Source organism: Lonchura striata, chromosome 10 (genome assembly GCF_050655825.1).
Source record: "Lonchura striata isolate lonStrDom1 chromosome 10, ASM5065582v1, whole genome shotgun sequence".
Taxonomy (NCBI): Eukaryota; Metazoa; Chordata; class Aves; order Passeriformes; family Estrildidae; genus Lonchura; species Lonchura striata.
In genome coordinates, this window is record NC_140712.1 from 16,485,396 (window position 1) to 16,504,314 (window position 18,919).

The following is an 18,919-nucleotide window of genomic DNA, read 5'->3' on the forward strand; positions in this document are numbered from 1 at the left end:
AATATTTTATCATTATGGAAATAAAAATAATGGGTATGATTAAAAAATGAATGCTATCTGTCCTTTCTGAAAATGTTTAGACGGCATATTGTTCCAGAAAAATATACAGGCAGTCTTGCTAGCGTGATGTACAAGCAGAATGGCTGGAAATGCTTGGATAAGAAAAACTGGGATTCATGGTCAGGAGTGGGGATAATTTATGACTGACCAGCAAGTGGTGGGAAGGGAAAGAGGTATGTCCTGGAGGTGGAGAAACCATCCAAATTATTATTTAACTTTAAAAAAATTAGGTGTTGTGAGTTCATTGTTTTTACAATGTTCCAAGAGTTGGATCCTGTGCAAATCAATGCTTTGCTGGGAATCCAACAGGAATAACTTGTCTCCTTTTTGCTCTTGTGGGGTGTGTGCTGGGCTGCCAGCAACTCAGATGACGATGCTGGTGAGGAGAAGGCTGAGAGCCATGACCCAGAGCAGATCTTTCAGAACATCCAGTACCAGAAGGAGATCATGTCCAACATCCGCTGCCGGCCGTGGCCGATGAGGCAGAAGCTGAGGGCGCTCAGGTAAAGGTGCTGCACAGAGGTTTTCAGGCTCACTGACTGTGACAGTGCTTCCAGCCTCGGGAGTGTTTCAGTGTAAATGGGAGGGTTTGAGCACGGGAATGATTTAGAGCTGCTAGGAAAGTGTTCCATGCGGATGCTCTGGGAAGATCTGAGGGCTGGCTGAAGGCAGCAGCCTCTGGGTGGACAGTCTGTAAGTGAAGTTGTCTCTGGTTCATGCCTGTGGTTCCCTTTAGAAAGTCACAGCACAAGAGAGCAAGAAATCATGCTTTGGCTATTAACTACTAAAAGAGACTGTCAGCTATTCATTAGTCTCAAGGAAGGCTTTTGGTAATGCTCCATAGTATGCTATTAAGTTAAATTGTTTCACTGTGTCCCAAAAAGGAGAACCAGCCTGCCTTTTTAAGGTAATTGCATGGTATGATGACAGAAGCTGGTCATAGCTTCAGGCAACATAAAGTAAATGCAGTAAATACTGGACACTTGTAAGTGTTTAAAAAGTATGGTCAGTGTAGTAAAAATGTGTTTCATGGTCTAGGATTTCAATTATTATAATTCCAGATTTCCAATGAAAGTGCATGTGGCTAATTCTTCAGGTCACCTCTCAAAACCCTGTCAGGTCTTTCACCTCATGATCTGTGTGATGCTTGGGGGTTTTTTGCCCTTTTCATCTGGCATTTTCTCTCAAAACCCTGTATGGTGCTCAGATGGCAGTGTAGCCCCGAGGAATCCCTACCCTACCAAGAGCCCTTGTGTCATCTGGCAAAGAGAGGTTTTTCTCTCTTAGGCAGAGTCTGTGACTTCCTGCTTTCCAGTTCCTTTTGATCAGATTTCGGTCCCAATCCACCTTCTGCTGAGGTGTATGACCAAAAGAACATGCCCCTCTTTGCATCTCACAAGACAGCTACTCCATACCTGCAGAAGAGATGTCCGTATCCACAGAAAATTACCAGACTATAAAGGGCATCTTGCTGTTTTACCTATTTGGGTTCTACCATTTTAAAAAAAAGACTTTGAAACAAAAGGACAGATAAATAAATTAGAGGAACAGAAAACTCTCCCTACAGCCAATTTCTTGAACGCTAAGTTCTCTCAGACTAAAGTCTGAGTGGTTTTGAAGTATCTGTAAAAGGCTCAATAGTCAGAAAAAACGCATTGCCTGGGTTGGGGCTGATGGTGGGGCAGCCAAGGCTGTATTTCGGAGCATTTGAGCCGTTTGGTGGATGCTGCTCGTGCAGAATGGGCGATGTGAGCAATGGGGTCTGTGGAGACTGAAGCTCCCCTGTTCGCAGGCAGGCGAAGGAGATCGTGCTGAAGTACGAAGGGAGGCTCACGAGAACCCGAGGTTACCAGGCTGCTGGGGCAGAGGTATGGCTGCTTCCCCTCAAATCTCTGACATGTCTTCTTCCCACCAATAGCCATTTGCAGTTCTGATTCAGAAAAATGTGTGTGTTTGCTATGCACTCCTAATACTTCAGCTGGGGATTGCAGAGAGAGAAAAAAGCAGTTAAAAGCTTCTTTATTTTTTTTCTCCTTTTTTTTTTCCATTGTAATTTTAGTAATTACAATTTTGCAGACTAATTTCATGTGCTGAGGGATAAATATCCTTCTGTTAATGCAGTATAAGCTTTCTTTTCAGACAGCCTACAAATGTTGATGCCTGTTAGAGGGGATGATGAGACTGGGATAGCAACAAACATGATGCAATGTCCTCTAAAGAGCTATTTCAACAAACTGGGGCCACAGTTCAATTAGATTAGTATGAAAAATATGTCTAGCTTTTAGTTTGGAAGACAATCCTACAATAACTTACGTTAAATACATTATTAAAGAAGGGGGTTTGCTTGCATTATACTCAGAGAATTTGAATCAAATCTTAGCAAATTTATTTACACCACTGAAAATAGACACTGGTGTGAGTTTCTGGAAATTCATAATATGCAGGACATTGTATTTCATAAGCAACCAAGAGAAGACTTCTTTTGTCATCTAAGCAATCAAGAATATTTTTGTCGTCATAACAAGTAGACTTTTAATTACTAATTTATCTTAATTCAAAAAGGCAGGGTTAGGCCAATAGAACACCATGCTTTTTATTGATGAGAACAAGTGAAGAGCTGCACATGTATCTGGTGCTCTGAGGTGCTGGCAGTTTCCAATGTAGAAAGAGTAATTTTGCCTTGTTCTGCCTTTGCATGTGTTTCAAATGCAGTGGAAGTAAAAATGCTGTTAAAATAAACATATTTTTTGCCTTTGATATGAGTGGAACTAGGACTTTAGCTAGAAAGAGAAGTCCTAAATCAGAATGTCAGTAAATCAGAGATTGGGCTCAGTGCTTCTTCATATAATTCTTCCTATACAAACCCAAAAGCTTTTATCTTAGAGTTCACAGTGAATAAAAGTTTGTGTCTAATTACCACTGTTGTATTTGCTTGAAGACATTCAGCCCAGGAGTGTAACTCAGCAGTTAACTAGTACCACTCACTATGTGTAGGGGGTCTGTATTTTTTTATCCTTGCACAAATTAGGAGCTTTAGGCTTTACATTAGGGCTAAATTCAGTGACAGCAACAGAATGAGCTGCCTTTTTTTAGTGTGGTTTTTTTTTTTTTTTTTTTTTTTTTTGGTTTGGTTTGGTTTGTTTCTTTTTTTAATTGGAAGAGATTTTTTTCCCCGCATATTTTCTTATAAAATAGCATGGTGACCAAGGAGACAAAAATTTTAGCACAACAAAACAAGCACTATATCATCAAAATTAAGAACTCAGTGGCTGAACATGTGCTAAGAACAAAATGCAGCCACTAGGTATATATGTATTTACATAAGTTTTTCAAACTTGCAAAATATATAGTGTTCATGATTGGACAGTCCGCTCATGGTATTATTTATGAAAATTGAAGTTAAAATATATTTTTACTATCTTGAAACTGAAAGCAATTTTATTTTTTCAATTCAGTTATTTTACACTTTCTTTGTAGCTACTTTTTGGGTTTTTTTCACCTCAGTTAAAGCCAGATGGCCATACCGTGGCTTCTAAGAATGTAAATTACCCATTCAGCTACATAGTAGGGAGGAGAAGAGATGATAGCTATCAAATGATAATTTTAGTAAATTTTGCTTCACTGTGGACACCTTGTTATTCTTTATAAATTTGTAGTGCAGCTGGCACAAGGTGCTTGAGTCCTTTTTCAGCCCTGTGTACCCTGTACTGAAAGTTGCAATCCCAGAAATTCCCATGTAGTTCCCAGCATCTAAATTTCTGTAATTAAAATACTTCCCATTCATACTATGAAATGTCCATATAATCATAAATATTAATTAACTTTGGCCAGAGAGACTGATTATATTTTCAGTAATTAAATTTTTATTTACTCCTCTTTAATATTAGGAGATTGAATTATGTGATAGAATATTGACACTGCTATTAAAAATGCCTAAATAAAATATAGGAGGGATTTTAATACCTAACTGTAGTAAAAATACTTTAATGCCTGGAATATAATTTTTTTTTCCTGTTGATACTGTGAAGTTATAGTTCTAACTCAACAACTCAAAAATTGCTCTCACTTTTGCACAGGTGGATTTTACTTTTTCTGCCACATGTGTACAGTGTGTGCAGGAAGATCCTCTGATCCTCTGACTTTGCAAAAAAAATACAGGTTGAATAAAGTCTCTACTAAATATAACCACAGGATTCCTGCAGGTGTTGGCTGCAATACATAGAGCTGACAATATAGCAGTTAAATTTACTGCTGTTGAATAAAAAAGTGTATTTTTCCTCTTAAGAGAATTTTCTTTGAGGTATTACGCTCCTAACAAGATCTTAGTCACCAATGTTTATAACAGTTCTTGTGATAAAAGATAAGACATGAGCAAAATACTCAGCACTTCATTTTAAAAATATTTTTTTCATGCAAAAAAGTGTCATATTTTTCTGCTTTTTTCTCAGCTTTGGAAGAAGTTTATTCGACTTGCGTACAATTTTGTGGTAATCTTTATTCCTTGGGAAATGAGGATAAAGAAAATAGAGAGTAAGTATAAAGATGTAATGGTATTAGTAAAACACTTGTTAAAATGCTGAGTCTTATGGTGTATTTTTTAATGTACTGAATTAAATAATATTTGAGAAGGAGTTAAATGCATATTTTTCAGCAGTGAATTATTTATTTAAAAATTTGCTTTTTCATCTTTTCCCGGTGCCTCAGTTCTCATTGATAGTCTTAGATGGGGCTAACTTTTTAAAAAGTCAATTTTGTCCCTTTGGGATTCTGAAAATGAAAAAGTTCTCTAGTTTGCTAAACGCCCTCCATAAGAGAGGTTTTTCTTTTTGGCCTGTTATTCAAACACTTCATGGTAAATGATGCAATCTTTTATAGACTGTGCAGGTCACATAATGGTTTTTTGTGGTTTAAGGTCATTTTGGGTCTGGAGTTGCCTCTTACTTCATCTTCCTGAGATGGCTGTTTGGAATCAATATTGTCCTTACCATAATGACAGGAGCATTTGTAGTCCTACCAGAGGTAAGAACGCACTGTTAATATTTACAGCAAAGCACTTACTGTTGAACTTGCCTTTCTCAATGGAATAAACACCACACTTTAAGCATGCATCCGTTTGAAATGTACCCTGTAAAATGAATTATTTAAAATAAATTCCCCTATTAAGAGGTTTTTCTCTGCCAAGGATAACAGACTTTTTCTATTAGTGTTCAAGATAGTATTTTGTCAACATGGTACTAATGTTTTTAGAGAATATGTTTTTATTTGATTACTAAAATAAAAAAGCCATTCTTAAAAGATGTAGTGGGTGTTGAGTACACTTAAGTCCTATTAGTGTCATTTACACTAATGAGAAGTATAAATGACACTAAGAAAACAAAACATCCCTCTCCAGACTCTGGATTATTGTCCATTAGAAAGAATTTCCTACAAGTTCTGAACAGCCACAACTTTGTTTAGTTCTTGCATATGAGTAAAGCAATTTGTGAACTTTGTTAAATTAGTCACACATATTATTTTGCCTCACCTACCCTGTGCTTTTATAGTGTTATCAGAAAACATGGGAATACCTGATTTTATTCTCACTGCACAGAATAAAAAAGTAAATACCCCTAGAACAAATAGGAAAAAAAAATGTATTCACATTCACTTTTTAATTTTTAAAGAAAAATAAATTTAATCCTGAACTATCATTTTGAGATCAAACACTGCCCCATTTCATTTAAAAATGCTCACATTGAAAGCATGGCTTTTAAAGCTGGCACAGAGCTGAGACAGCACTTGCTACCCTGAGAGTGCCACACATGTGGGCAGCTCTGGATGGGCTCCACTGTGCAGCCCGGGCTCAGATGGGCTCGTGCAGCTCCTGAGAGCTTCTCTCTTTCCCATCCCCTGAGAGCTTCTCTCTTTCCCATCTCCTGAGACCTCCTCTCTCTCCCACAGCTCCTGGCCGGGGCCCCGTTTGGCAGCACGGTCAGCAAGACCATTCCCAAGGAGAACATTGCATCTGCTCAAGATCTGGACACCATCTGGTCCCTAGGGGCAAGACTCAAACCATTCCTTGTTATTTTGCTGTCGCTGTTCTGTTGTAATTGTTGGTTACTGCTCTTACTGACTGCTCTGGTCTTTGCAGGGCTACCTCCAGTACTCTGTTCTGTTTTATGGCTACTATGGTCGGGACAGGAAGATTGGGAAAGCTGGATACCGGCTGCCTCTTGCCTACTTCCTTGTTGGAATGGCTGTGTTTGCTTACAGCTTCATCATTCTTCTAAAAAAGTAAGACTACTCATTTACTGCTGTTCCTAAACTTGTGTGTTCAGGCAATCAGCAATTGTATTTACTCCTCTTCCTCTGTATTTATTCTGTGCAGTCCTATTAACATGCTCACCTCTGCTAGTATCATGGAGGCAGACTGAGTTCAACTCTAGATTGCCCTTTATCATCTTGCTGTAATTCTCACTCTCTTTTCCATTTCCCAGCCTTTAAAAGGAGGGCAGCACAGATCATCTGAATGCTTTGTATTGGTGCAGTTTAAGGCCCAACATCTGTGGAAGTCCTTTGCCTTTTTCTGTAATAAATATTGCTATGACAGAAATTTATATTTGAAGTGTAATGCTTTCAGCATTATTAATATTCCCCTCTTTTGAAATACAAATATAAAAGTGCCGTCCTAGGTGCAATACCATTTGCATTGCTTTAGTGGGTACGTGGCATCCCATTGGAATGTAAGCTTAATTCCTTTGCTGTGGAAGGGAAGGAGTGGGAGTTAGTTAGCAGAGAGAGCAAGACTGCCCGAACTGACCATAAATCCAGGGATGTGCAATGCTTGGAGAAGGGGCAAGGCCACTCTATCCTCTCCTGATTTGCTTTCTCTTCCCTTCTGGATACCTATTCATCTGGCACACTGCAGTCCAGGGATGTTGTCAGTGCTGTCTGTAATAGCTCTCAGTTTTGAGGTCAAACCTTCCCTTTTCATTTATTTTTAATCTACCTGCTGGTTTGTGCCAAGGGTCACTTTTATATTTGACAGCAATCTACACATCTGCAATTTCTAGACATGATCAGCTTTTTTTCTGACTTAGCTCAGTGATCCTTTGCTTAGCTGTGTAAAGCTCCCCTTTAACATTGTCCTTTCAGATGGCCTTTCTTTCATAAGTCATTAATCTTCATTTCATTTCCTATGTTTTGCAATATTCTGCCACCTTGCTCACCTGGCATGAGTAGGAGGGGTTTTCTTTATTTTTCCCAAGGTCTGTAAAAAGGCCCTGGGTTTCTCTTTGACAGTAATATATATTTTGAGGTTTAAAACAGCAAAAAACCAGACCTTGTGCACGATCACTAGTTATGCCAAACTAGATTTAATTCCTTTAACAGTGATCTTAGTGATTATATATTTCAGCTGGATCCTACCTAGAGGTTGTAAAACTGAAGTAGGTGTAAGCCCACAGTAAAATTTATTTGCTTTATTTGTCAGTTGTAAAGACTGTAAATATTGAAATGCCCTTCCACAGTGAGTAATTTCTTTCTAGGTGTAAAGTCAAGTTCATGAGCTGCACCTCACTGTGTTTTATGTTCTTCAGAAAGCTGCCAACAGTGATACTAATTTCTGCAACCTTTGGTTCTAAGTAAGCTCTAATGTATAAATATCTGAAAACCATGAACCAAACCAGTGACTTCCTTCGTTACCATCTTCACATGCCAGAAGCCGTTAAATACCTGTTATTTTTTTTACAGAATGGCAAAGAACTCAAGAATGAGTTTAGCAAGCGCCTCTGATGAAAATTACACTTTCTGCTGGAGACTGTTCTGTGCTTGGGACTATTTGATAGGAAACCCTGAGGCTGCAGAGAGTAAAGCTGCTGCCATAGTCAACAGCATCAGGGTGAGCAAGTGACCTTTGAATTAGTTCAAGTTGATTTACTTGTTAAACTGTAAGCCATGTAAGTTTTTCCTCTCATGCCCTTGCACTTCCTATAGGATTTTTTTGATTTATTTACATATCTCTTTATTTGCCTAGGGGAGAGCTAGTATCACATCTGTGTAGTATTACAGGCACATCATATTTGCTGCCATCCCAGCAAGGCCATTGTGTCCTTCCTTGGGAGAGTTTTATTTAATGTGCCTGTATGTGTGAGTAGAAGTTAGATAACCAGAAACAAATATGCTAGTGATGAAATTTCATAGAGTGTTGGAATGAAATTCATGTTAACAATTGATTTGGCAGGAAAATAAACAAATTTACAGAATGTATAATTGTTTTTATGCAAAGGAAGAGTTTTATGCCTCAGGGCATCCATGTTCAACAGCTCATATTTTACAAGATGCTTTTTTACATGATAATAAGTTTTATATCTCTTTCTTTGGTTTATAAATTTCTGAACACAATTTATTGTTCTTTCTTCTTTATTTTATCAGCTATTAATCAGGGTCCTCAGGGAAGTGGCCATGGCATCAAGCCTGTTGAAGTCCAAGGAGCATCTGGATGATGCTTTTAGTGAAATGGTTGTTTTAAGTATTCCTCTAAGTGTCAGGAAGATGGACTCAATTGTCTTTATGGATCCTCTCCAACTTGAGATATTATATGATTCTATAGTTTATTTCATCTCTCCATAACAAATGGAGGGACATTTTACAGGTCGCTCAATATTAGAAAACTGTTAAAAATATAGATGTTTTGCATCTAGAATTTAAGAACATATGTGGTTTTATCAAAAGTAATTTATTAACCAAATGTGGTGTAGTCTCATTATCATTACACAAAAATTACTTCAAATTCTACCATGGACAAATTAATAAGCTATGTTATTTAGTTATTTCAATGACTGAGGATAACCTTTGACAGTACTATATTGTATTAGTGACTCACAGATTTTAGAGGCACATTCTGCCAAAAAATCTGGAAGTGTAACCCTCATTTTCTATCTCCTTGAACATGCACAGCTGAAAGTGGCTGAGTATCTGATTAGTGTGTATTTGTTTCTCAGAAATCTCCATCACTTTTTAATATCACATATCAGTGCTACAAATCAATGAGGACAGTGCTCTTTATCTGCTTGCACCTCCAGGATGTGATGGTTTTTTATTAGTATACTTTAATTTCTGTGAAAGATATGTGCATTATTTTTTCTGAACATTATTAAAATGGTAATGCTGTGTTTCTTTCAAGGAAGCTATATTGGAAGAACAGGAAAAGAAGAAAAGCAAAAACTTGTATGTATATGAGATAAGAGATACTTTTCAAAGCACTGTTTCAATGCATATATCAGTGCTAATCTGCTTGTTTTATACTTCCAAACCCTGTTAGAAATGACCCCTGGTGCCATAGGACAACCTGCTGTATTGGTTGTATCTTCCTTTTTTTCCTAGGGCAGTGACCATAAGCTTAAGAATTATTGCAAACATCCTCGTGCTTCTGTCCCTTGCGGGAAGTATTTACATCATCTACTTTGTCGTGGATCGATCCCAAAGGTTAGAGCGCACCAAAAAGGAATTGACTCTTTGGGAAAAAAATGAGGTACTGTCTTTATGCCACCTCTGTGTTAGGAGCAGGATTGTTGTCTGGGTGCTTTCCGTAGCAATATTGTGCACAGAGGTGTAAATAGCAAGAGATGAGCCAGGAGAAATGAGGAACGAGTGGCAGACCTGGGTCTGCCTGGGTGCACTTGCTCCCTCAGCTCTGCAGCCAGAGCAGGTGCTCATTTCACAGACACTGCAGTTCTAGCAGGTCCCTATTTTGTGAGCAGAAAGCTTAACCTCTCCTGTCACTTATAAATCTACTTTTATGTCCAGGCCTGAGCTGAGCAAACACTGGGCTGATGGACTAGAAAGGAATTGGCTTTGATAACAGTGACCGATTCAGTATTTTCATTATCAGTGACAATTCTGTGACTATTTTATTCTGTGACTGTTTCATTCAGAGGAATGAGCGAGAGTAGAAAGTGAATAGTCATGAAGAAGCCACTCACCCATTCCAGAGGAAGATGCTAGCACCGTATTTCCTACATGATAATTTTTAATTTCAATTAATAAAGTAGAACTTTGAAGCTACAATATCTGGAGTAAGGACTTCCAAGTGGTATTCCAAATCTATAATTTTTGATCATAACTACTGTTATTACTAATGTTAACAATAACTTTTTAAAGCATCTCCTGCAAGAAAAGCAATCACCAAAGCATGTGCCTCAGCAGTATTTCAATCAGCCCAAGATTCCACAGAAGACTTTCATCAAACACTGCATGTTTCTGTTCCACAGGTCAGCGTAGTTGTGTCACTGATCACAATGATTGCACCCTCTGCTTTTGAACTTGTGGCAGCTCTGGAGATGTATCATCCAAGGACCACTCTTCGCTTCCAGCTTGCCAGGTATGGGCATTATTCAGTGTAAAAAATATGTGGAGAGGAAAGGAGGAAAGGAGAAGTGTGATCTGGTTCATGTTTTAGTACAGCCAAACCAGAGAACGTATGAGAAGTCAATGGTTACCAGTGCTGGTAATCCACATTTTATTCTCTTTTCAGGGTTCTTGTCCTCTACCTAGGAAACCTCTACAGTTTAATCATTGCCCTCCTGGATAAAGTGGACAGTATGAGTGTCACTGTAAGTTTAACTTGATGTTTTCTGATGTGTAAAGCTAGTAGACTTCATAGAAGAATTCTGTTTATTGTGAAGTATATTAAGTTAGATTAAAATTGTTTGAAATTAATTAAAATATTATGGGTTGATAGGATTATAAAGTTAAGTTTAGATAGTAATGTTTATTTACAACTACTTATAGAGCATTTTAAATTCATTTCTAAGGATAACTGGATCCATTTGATTGCTGATGAAATGAGATAAATAGATTTCTATGCATTGCTGAACTCTTAAAGAAAACACCTCATCACTGTAGGTCAAATATTTCCACCTACCTAAATTAGCTTTAAGCCCTGCCCTTTGGTGTTCCATCTGACCCTGTCCATTGACAGCTATTTAACAGTTGCCTAACTGCTGCTTGGAAATATATGAAAAAATGTCTCTCTGTGTGTGTATGCTGTAGAAGGTGCAGACACCTGCACCTATTCACAGTTAAAAAGTAGCTTTTGGGACATTTATTATTTCAGGACTCTGATGTGAACAACAATGCAAGTAATTCTACCATCTCCTTAGCAACCCACACTCTTTCTAAGGATGACAATTTAACCATTCCTAATGTACAAATTAAGAGAAATGGCTTTGTCACATTGGAAGAGCATCGCACCCAAGGCCTGACAGACTCCCTGGTTAACCAAACAATTTCCTTTAACACCCAGAACCCACAGGATCAGTGCTGGGAGACATATGTTGGTCAAGTACGTAATTGTTTTATTGTCATCAACTTACTCTACTTAATTCGCATTTGACAAAAAATTAAAATTGTGTTGTGATGCGTTTAATTTTAGAACTTTTCTTTGTATAAATTTCAGAATTCAGCTAAGGAAGACGTAGGAAGAGTAAAGACTGTGCAAAGTGCTATGGCCACAGATACAAGCTTTGGGTTTTGTTCAGTAGCTACAGTATGTTTAGTGCTGTTCAAATGTTCTTTTGCTGAGTTTGGTCTCTGTCTTCAGCTCTGCACAGGCAGATCTGTACGGATCTGTGATATGGATCCTATTTTAACAGGATACATCCTTCTAACCCCTACAGAGAAACAAGGCTACAAAGACATAGTAGCAGCAACATGCACTGTGTGCAGATTCAGATTGCTGCCTCAAGAGCTGGAGATGCAGACCTGAAACAAGCACAAGATTGTGCTCTTGGTCATTTGTTCCGTATCAGAAGTCTCTATTCATTCTGCCTCAATAAATCTCTAGACAATCAAGTGCTCTTCACTTTTTCAGAGGGAGGGAGAACAGTAACAAAAGGTTTCAAAATCCCATCAGTTTGTAGGAATGGGGACAGCTGGACAGCAGTGCCATGTTCCCACCTTTGGGGTGCAGAAAATCTGCAGATTTAATATGACACCTCTTGCTTCCCTACATGTGAAGGGTACATTGCTTGTGAATTCCAGGGATACTAATACATTCAGAGAGAAATTTTAACCACAAAAATGCAGATGTCACTCATCCATTTGAGATTGTGGTCTCTGACAGTGTCACATTCATGTCTAGGCCACCAGTAAGAACCATGTTAGCGTGCTTCTGATTTTCTGAGCTTCTTGTTCCAGAATGAGGAATATCAAAGGTCTTGTTTGAACATCAGGAGGAAAAGACCACTCTGAGGTTTATTAGCCTGATTTCTATTCTTGTATATCCCTTCTGCACAATCTCATAAAAAATAGAGGGTTTGAATGTTTGCTTTTTTCCCCAGAATGGCCTAGAGATGTAGGGAACTGAATTTTTCTTATTTTAATTGTATATTTTTAAAGCTCAATTAAATATAGGCTAATCACATTCTTTTGTAGGCACTAAACAACTATTTTTTATGGCTCAATGATTCTATGCCATTGGGTTGTGGGTTTGTCTGGATAATAAGATTTTCTCATTGAGAAATGCTTTGCAAATACGTATTACAAGAGTCAGCTTAATGAAGGAATGGGTGCAATAGAAAAAACAACCCATTTCAGTTTAGCTAGATACATTTTTAGAGCATTAAAAAGAAAGTCATTAAAAAGAAATTCTGATACCATCATGACAGAATTTTACTGCTGCAAGCAATAAAAGGCACCCTGGAAGCTTGATTATATTTATTCTCTCTAACAGAACAAAGAAAAGTCAAACAGGAAAATTTTAAAGGGAAATTATTCATATATTAAATTCATATTTTATAAGAATACTGAGCTTGAGCCAAAAATACAATTACAAATGCAAAAGAGCCATATACAGTCTGTTTGCTTTCAGAATGACTCAGTGTGTGTGAACAATGTGTATTTCAGGAGATGCTCAAGCTCTCAATTATCGACATGATTTTCACAGTTGCAAGCATCCTGCTAATTGATTTTTTCCGTGGACTGTGTGTCCGATATTTGAGTGATTGCTGGTGCTGGGATCTAGAAAGCAAGTTTGTAAGTAAAATCCTTATTTTATCAAGCTAAGGTGTTGAAGATGGGTAGGCTCCTTCTCTCAGTACTAAATGTCCTTAAAGTCTTTCTGCAAAGGAATAATTTCTTGGTAGCACATATCTAGAAAGGCACAACTCAGCCTGAATTTAAATTGGAGGGTACAGGATAAATGTTGAGATTCATGTTTTTCTCAAGCCTACTCACACGGCAAAAATTTTTGGTTTTCACAAAATAATATCATAGAGCAGTTCTCACGGTCTAACGTGACACAGAGGGCATATAGATGTTCCCCACATCCTCTTTTCTGCAGCTGTAACATCTATATCAAGAAACACTAACCAACAGCACACAGCCCTCTAAGAAAATTACAGTGTGTAATATTTGGTTAGCAAGAGGCTGTTGGCTTGAAATACTGTGGACTGTTTGTCCTTAAAGATGAGATGTAAACTAAAGAGGAAAAGGTTTGTTTAATGCCTACCTGCAGAGTAGGTTCTGCTGTGTTCCCATTGCCTGCCAGCAGCTGGTATTTGGTCTGGGTGTTTCAGGCCATGTACTGTATGATTCAGTCAAATACACCTAATAAATGGCCTGAAAGCAAGATTAAGACCAAGGTATTCTTCTTACACTCTGTCTCTTGTAGCCAGAATATGGAGAATTCAAAATTGCAGAGAATGTATTGCATTTGGTCTACAACCAAGGAATGATCTGGTATGTAGTCTTTATGTGTTACTTCTTGTCCTTTGTTGGCTGATTGCTAAGTCAATCTGACTATTTAAATGAAACCTATTTAATTAGGATATTGACAGTGTAGTCTTTTCTATTAAGAGATCATCTGTTATTAGTGAGCTATTAATCTGTTTACCTGCTGTGAGGTTTGGGGATTTTTTTAGTCAATTATTGCTATCAAAATGGCTTCTGGCAACACTGAACACTGACATGATATGATTATGATATGATATGATATGATATGATATGATATGATTGATATGATATGATATGATATGATGTTTCCAGGATGGGAGCTTTCTTTTCACCTTGCTTACCAGCATTCAATGTGCTCAAGTTGATTGGACTCATGTACCTGAGGAGCTGGGCTGTGCTGACGTGCAATGTACCACACCAGCAGGTTTTCAGAGCATCTCGGTGAGTCAAAATGAGAATGAAAGATAAGAAAAAAATCAAATGCAGGCAATGGAAATATCTTTCATAAATATGAAGAAAATTACAGGAGATTTTAGCTTTAAAAGTTGACAATCAAATTTCACACTAACACTGATAGCAAAGGTCTGAGGAAAAAGATATAGTTACTGAGAAACTGGAGGATTTGTGAAGGATGGTAGTTGATGATATGACGGAACTAAAAAATATGTCAGGGAATGTTCCTAGATAGCTATTATGGCCTAACATAAATGCTTTAATTCCATACAAATCTGACAGAGCACAATAACCTATATGTATTAACTGGTGCAAGTCCTATTTCTTGCTGTTTCTCTCTAAAAGCTTTGCAATATCTGCTTTTGTCCATTGCATTGCACAACACATTTCCTCCTTTATTTATCATTATGAATATTTAAATTGTTTTTTTTAAATGGAAATAATTCTGGGCATCTTTGATTCTTAATAAGCAGACATTTCTAACATTTTCTTAAGATTAATTGACTTCTGATGATGTTCTTTTTCTTCCCCAACACAACTGGGCAGTAAGGGTGGCTTTTATCAAAGGGTGCAGTAGCCAGTTTTCTGACTGCAACAGTGGTATCTGGAAAGCACTGCAAATAGAATTTTGATCATTAAGAGGCTGTTTAAATCATCTCTGTTCAGACCTTCTAATTATAGCAGAATGATTTTAATCTGTCAGACATAATCTTGAACTGGATAGGTAGAATTCAGATTTGCACCTTTTATGTTGCCACTGGTTTTCTCTCTGATAAGTATAATCTGAAACATGTTACACCTTCTTGCAGATCCAATAATTTCTACTTGGCCATGTTGCTGTTTATGCTGTTCTTGTGCATGTTACCAACGATTTTTGCTATTGCCAGATATAAACCATCCTTAAGCTGTGGCCCCTTCAGGTAAGGTATAATGGACCAATGAAAATCACACAGATTTTACTTCCCCCTCTATAATAAACTTATCATGTTTCATAATACACAAATTACAAATTTTGGATTTTTTGAATTTACAAATTAGATGTAAATTCAAAACAAGTTGAGAGGACAAAGTTTTTCTGCTACCAATATTGTATTGTTTATGGTTTAATAAGGTGAATAGGCCAAAATTCTGAGTTGATTTGCTTTAAATACATAATTTAATTAGTTTATATTTACATAACGTAATATGCCACTGAGAAATCTCCCAAACATCACTGTCTTGTGTCTTCATTCAAGCACCCTCCAAGCTTTTTTATTATTCAGTGCAACATTGCTTAACAAATATACTCGGGATTCCTTACAACTTAATTTTACTTTTTTTTCCTCCCACACCTCCTATAGTGGTCAGGAAAAAATATATGATATTGTTTCTGAAACGATTCAAAATGACTTTCCCACATGGTTCAACACAGTGATCACTTACATCAGCAGTCCTGTGGTTGTCCTCCCTGCACTACTACTGTTATTGTAAGTACTTTGGTTTTTGTAGGCAGGTTGAATTGATTGTATTAATAGTGGCCTTATCTCTGGAGAGTCAAATGTAGATACTAAGAAACAAACATTGCACTGTTGTAGTTTCTTCAAGCACAATTGAAAACACAATTCCAACACCTCACTGAACGTGTAGTATAGGGACCAGACAGGAATGAAAGTATGTTAAAAAGACTGTCAAAAGGAATTATTTCTTCTGGGATTCTTTGTTAGAGCATGTTCACTGCATTGTGTCAAGGCTTGCAGTGCTGATGCTTCCAGGAAGTTTAGGAACCTTTTCCCTCTTAAGAGCTCCTCAGAAAGAAATTTTCCATTTCTTCATGGTCATTAGTTCAGTTTCTGACAGTAAACAGGGCTCAGTCTGTCCTTTAAAGAAGCTACTCAGTCATCCTGATTTACAACAAGATAAATCAATTATGAAGGTCTGCTCTTAAGTGTTAATGTAATATAATTTGCTGCAGTGGAAGTCTTTTCTTATTTGGGTTATAAATAATTGTTCACAGTTGGGAAATAATATTGATTTTGAGCTGTTTAAAATTCACTTTGCTTCTCTGAAAAGTTCTATTTTGTTTTTCTTGTATATGTACCATTTTCTTCCTGTGTAAACTGCAAACAAAGGCAGAGTTCGTCCCACCACTGGCTTTTCAAATCAGAAAGACCAAAGCAACACTTCTTATTTGTAACTTTTTCCTCTAAGGTCCCACCCATGTAATATTTACAAATTTAAGTATTCCTCTTGACTGCTTCAAACTGACAGCTAAGCACATATGTAATTGTTTGTGGTATGAAATCTAGCTATAAGACTTTGTCTGAAAGCCAGTGCAATCCATTATGTCAGGCCATAATCTGCCAGAATCCAATCTCATCTGTGGCAGGGTAAACAAGGTGTTATTTCAGCCAGCCAACAAAATTGCATTGGTATGGCTGTGCAAACTCAGCTGTAACTATGGTGTCTCTGTTCTGTAACCTTGGACTGGGAAAAAAAGACAAAACAGTACCTGTCAAAATTATTTGTCTAGAATTAAAAACCCACAACAAATAAAACCAATTGGAAATACATCCCAGGTTACACACACAATGAAAATACCTGCAAAAAACACAGGTGAAATTAGAACTGCTGTTAAATCTGTTTTCAGTTTCATTTCTTTCATCTATGTTTGCTTAGAAGAAGGCTGTAATCCATTATTACAATATAAGGAAATGCTACAAAGCAGTAGCTGAACTTGTACCTCATTTTGACCCACAAACCCTCAAAAGGAAACTGTCAAGAATATCTGAAGAGACTCATATCACCCCTTTCACTTCTAGCATGCTAATCTACTACCTACAAAGTATTGCAAGATCATTAAAATTCACCAACAATCAACTGAGAATGAAGATACAAACGGTAAGTATGCTGAAAAGCACTTTTACAAGTAATTTGAGGGGTCTTCAGTAAAGCATGAGCCTAATTAAATCTCTAAAGTCACTTCTAGTGTTTCACAACATAAAACATGTATTGTATTTTTCATCCTTGCAGAGCAGGGGATTTATTCTCTAATCCATAATAATTTACAAATTCTCATTCTTCTGAATGTATTTTAGGAAAGAACTGAAGATAAGAAAAAGGTGGTTCAGATGGCAGTAGGTAAGTTGGCGACCCTTAGAAATGCCACTATTAATAAAGCATTTGCACCTAAAGCCATTTTGATTTCTCATACATAAAGGGAAGTACAATTACATTTTAAAAACTGTATATCCTGTAGAATCCTCCTTTTAGATGGTTTCTGAGCTCAGTTTGACTTAACCTTGGCAACACTGAAAGATATTGTGTGTAGTTTAAAACTGAATTCACTCAGAATCTTTGGACTGGGTATTTTCCTGCTTTTATCACCAACAGGGAAGAACATGAGATGCATCTTTGATAATTCAAATCATCTCAGACTTTGCATGCAATTCAGAGGCTGGTAGGCAGAAGAAAAATTGGCTTGTTGCCCCTTTTGGAATCCTACATTGGAACATTCAGTCTTTTTTCTGTGTCCCCAATACTCCATCTGCTATGTACTGTAGTATGAAGATCTACCCTTTTATCACCACGTCTCCCAGTGTGACACCAGTTTCTCGTTTCGGGAACATAGGGGATTCTGTTGGCCTTGGATCCCTGATTGAAGGGGGAATTTGAGCCACTGAATTTGCACAGCAGTTTCTAAATTTAGAGACCTGGAAAGTTCCTATAATTTTTTTTTTTTTCTAGCCAGAATCCAAAATCTGGATGCTAATGACAAAAGACCAGAGCAAGAAACTGATATTATCAGCCAGGAGTCTTCTGTTCGGTCCTCAACACCCCGAAAGAATGGCAGTGTCTTGAACTTTGAATCTCCTGTGAGCAAAGGCACCAGAATACAAACCATTTCCCAGTCTGTGCCCCAAGCTGTGCCAACAAGTGATGTTGTGAGACCTGCCAACACAACTCCCACAGCTTCGACCTCTTTAACACCAGCTCCCTCTGTGTCAAGTGTACAGAAACCAAGAAATGATCATATCACAAACAGGTAAGACTGCTTCGGTTTTGAAATGGTATTTATTCCAGCAGCTCCATGCCATACCTGTTTATTTACAAAACAGCTGTGCATTGAGATTGTCTGGAGCTATAAGACAGCAGAGGAATTTTTTAAAAGCAGATTCATTCACCGGTACTATTGATATCGCTGGTGACACCACATCCTTAATTTTCCCTTAACAGAGATTGGATTATAAACCTTTTGAAATTATGTAGCTGACGGAGTTTACACACAGCTCAAGCAAAGGTAAATACTAGACTTGCCCTCAAGCACATAACTAAAATACTTTGTGCAGGATACCATCTCCATGAACAAAATAAATACAGAGTGAAGGAACTCTCAGCAGAATGTCTGTGCAGCTTTAGTTGCAAAACAACCAGTCTGGCATATCAGTAGATTGCTGCTTTAAACTGGGTTGGGTTTTTTATCAAGTGGATAAAGAACAATTCTCAGAACAATAAGAAAACAGAAAGGGAATATAACTTGAGAGGACAATTGTGTTACCTTTTCCTAGAGAAGAACAAATATATCTCCTAATTTCTAGGATATGTTTCTCAAAATAATTCTAAAAGTTTGGTGCAATGGAGATATGATAATCTACACTTTTTCAACCTAGTCTTTGACTTCCAGAGCAGTGAACTCTTTTATATGTTTCAATTCCAT

At 37.4% G+C, this 18,919-nt stretch overlaps 1 protein-coding gene across 1 annotated transcript in view; it reads left to right on the forward strand.

Annotated features, from left to right (window-relative positions):
* The window catches only part of TMC3 (transmembrane channel like 3), a 197,783-nt gene that overhangs the window by 177,315 nt on the left and 1,549 nt on the right, over positions 1-18,919 (forward strand). Inside the window, exons 12-31 of the mRNA XM_085588326.1 lie at positions 420-563; positions 1,853-1,928; positions 4,509-4,590; positions 4,973-5,079; positions 6,001-6,099; positions 6,191-6,333; positions 7,792-7,939; positions 9,224-9,267; positions 9,424-9,571; positions 10,311-10,420; positions 10,574-10,652; positions 11,156-11,383; positions 12,946-13,074; positions 13,712-13,779; positions 14,086-14,214; positions 15,036-15,146; positions 15,567-15,692; positions 17,025-17,103; positions 17,301-17,343; positions 17,950-18,247. Coding sequence (XP_085444452.1) covers positions 420-563; positions 1,853-1,928; positions 4,509-4,590; positions 4,973-5,079; positions 6,001-6,099; positions 6,191-6,333; positions 7,792-7,939; positions 9,224-9,267; positions 9,424-9,571; positions 10,311-10,420; positions 10,574-10,652; positions 11,156-11,383; positions 12,946-13,074; positions 13,712-13,779; positions 14,086-14,214; positions 15,036-15,146; positions 15,567-15,692; positions 17,025-17,103; positions 17,301-17,343; positions 17,950-18,247 — 2,391 coding nt within the window. The remainder of the gene's footprint in view (positions 1-419; positions 564-1,852; positions 1,929-4,508; positions 4,591-4,972; positions 5,080-6,000; positions 6,100-6,190; positions 6,334-7,791; positions 7,940-9,223; positions 9,268-9,423; positions 9,572-10,310; positions 10,421-10,573; positions 10,653-11,155; positions 11,384-12,945; positions 13,075-13,711; positions 13,780-14,085; positions 14,215-15,035; positions 15,147-15,566; positions 15,693-17,024; positions 17,104-17,300; positions 17,344-17,949; positions 18,248-18,919) is intronic.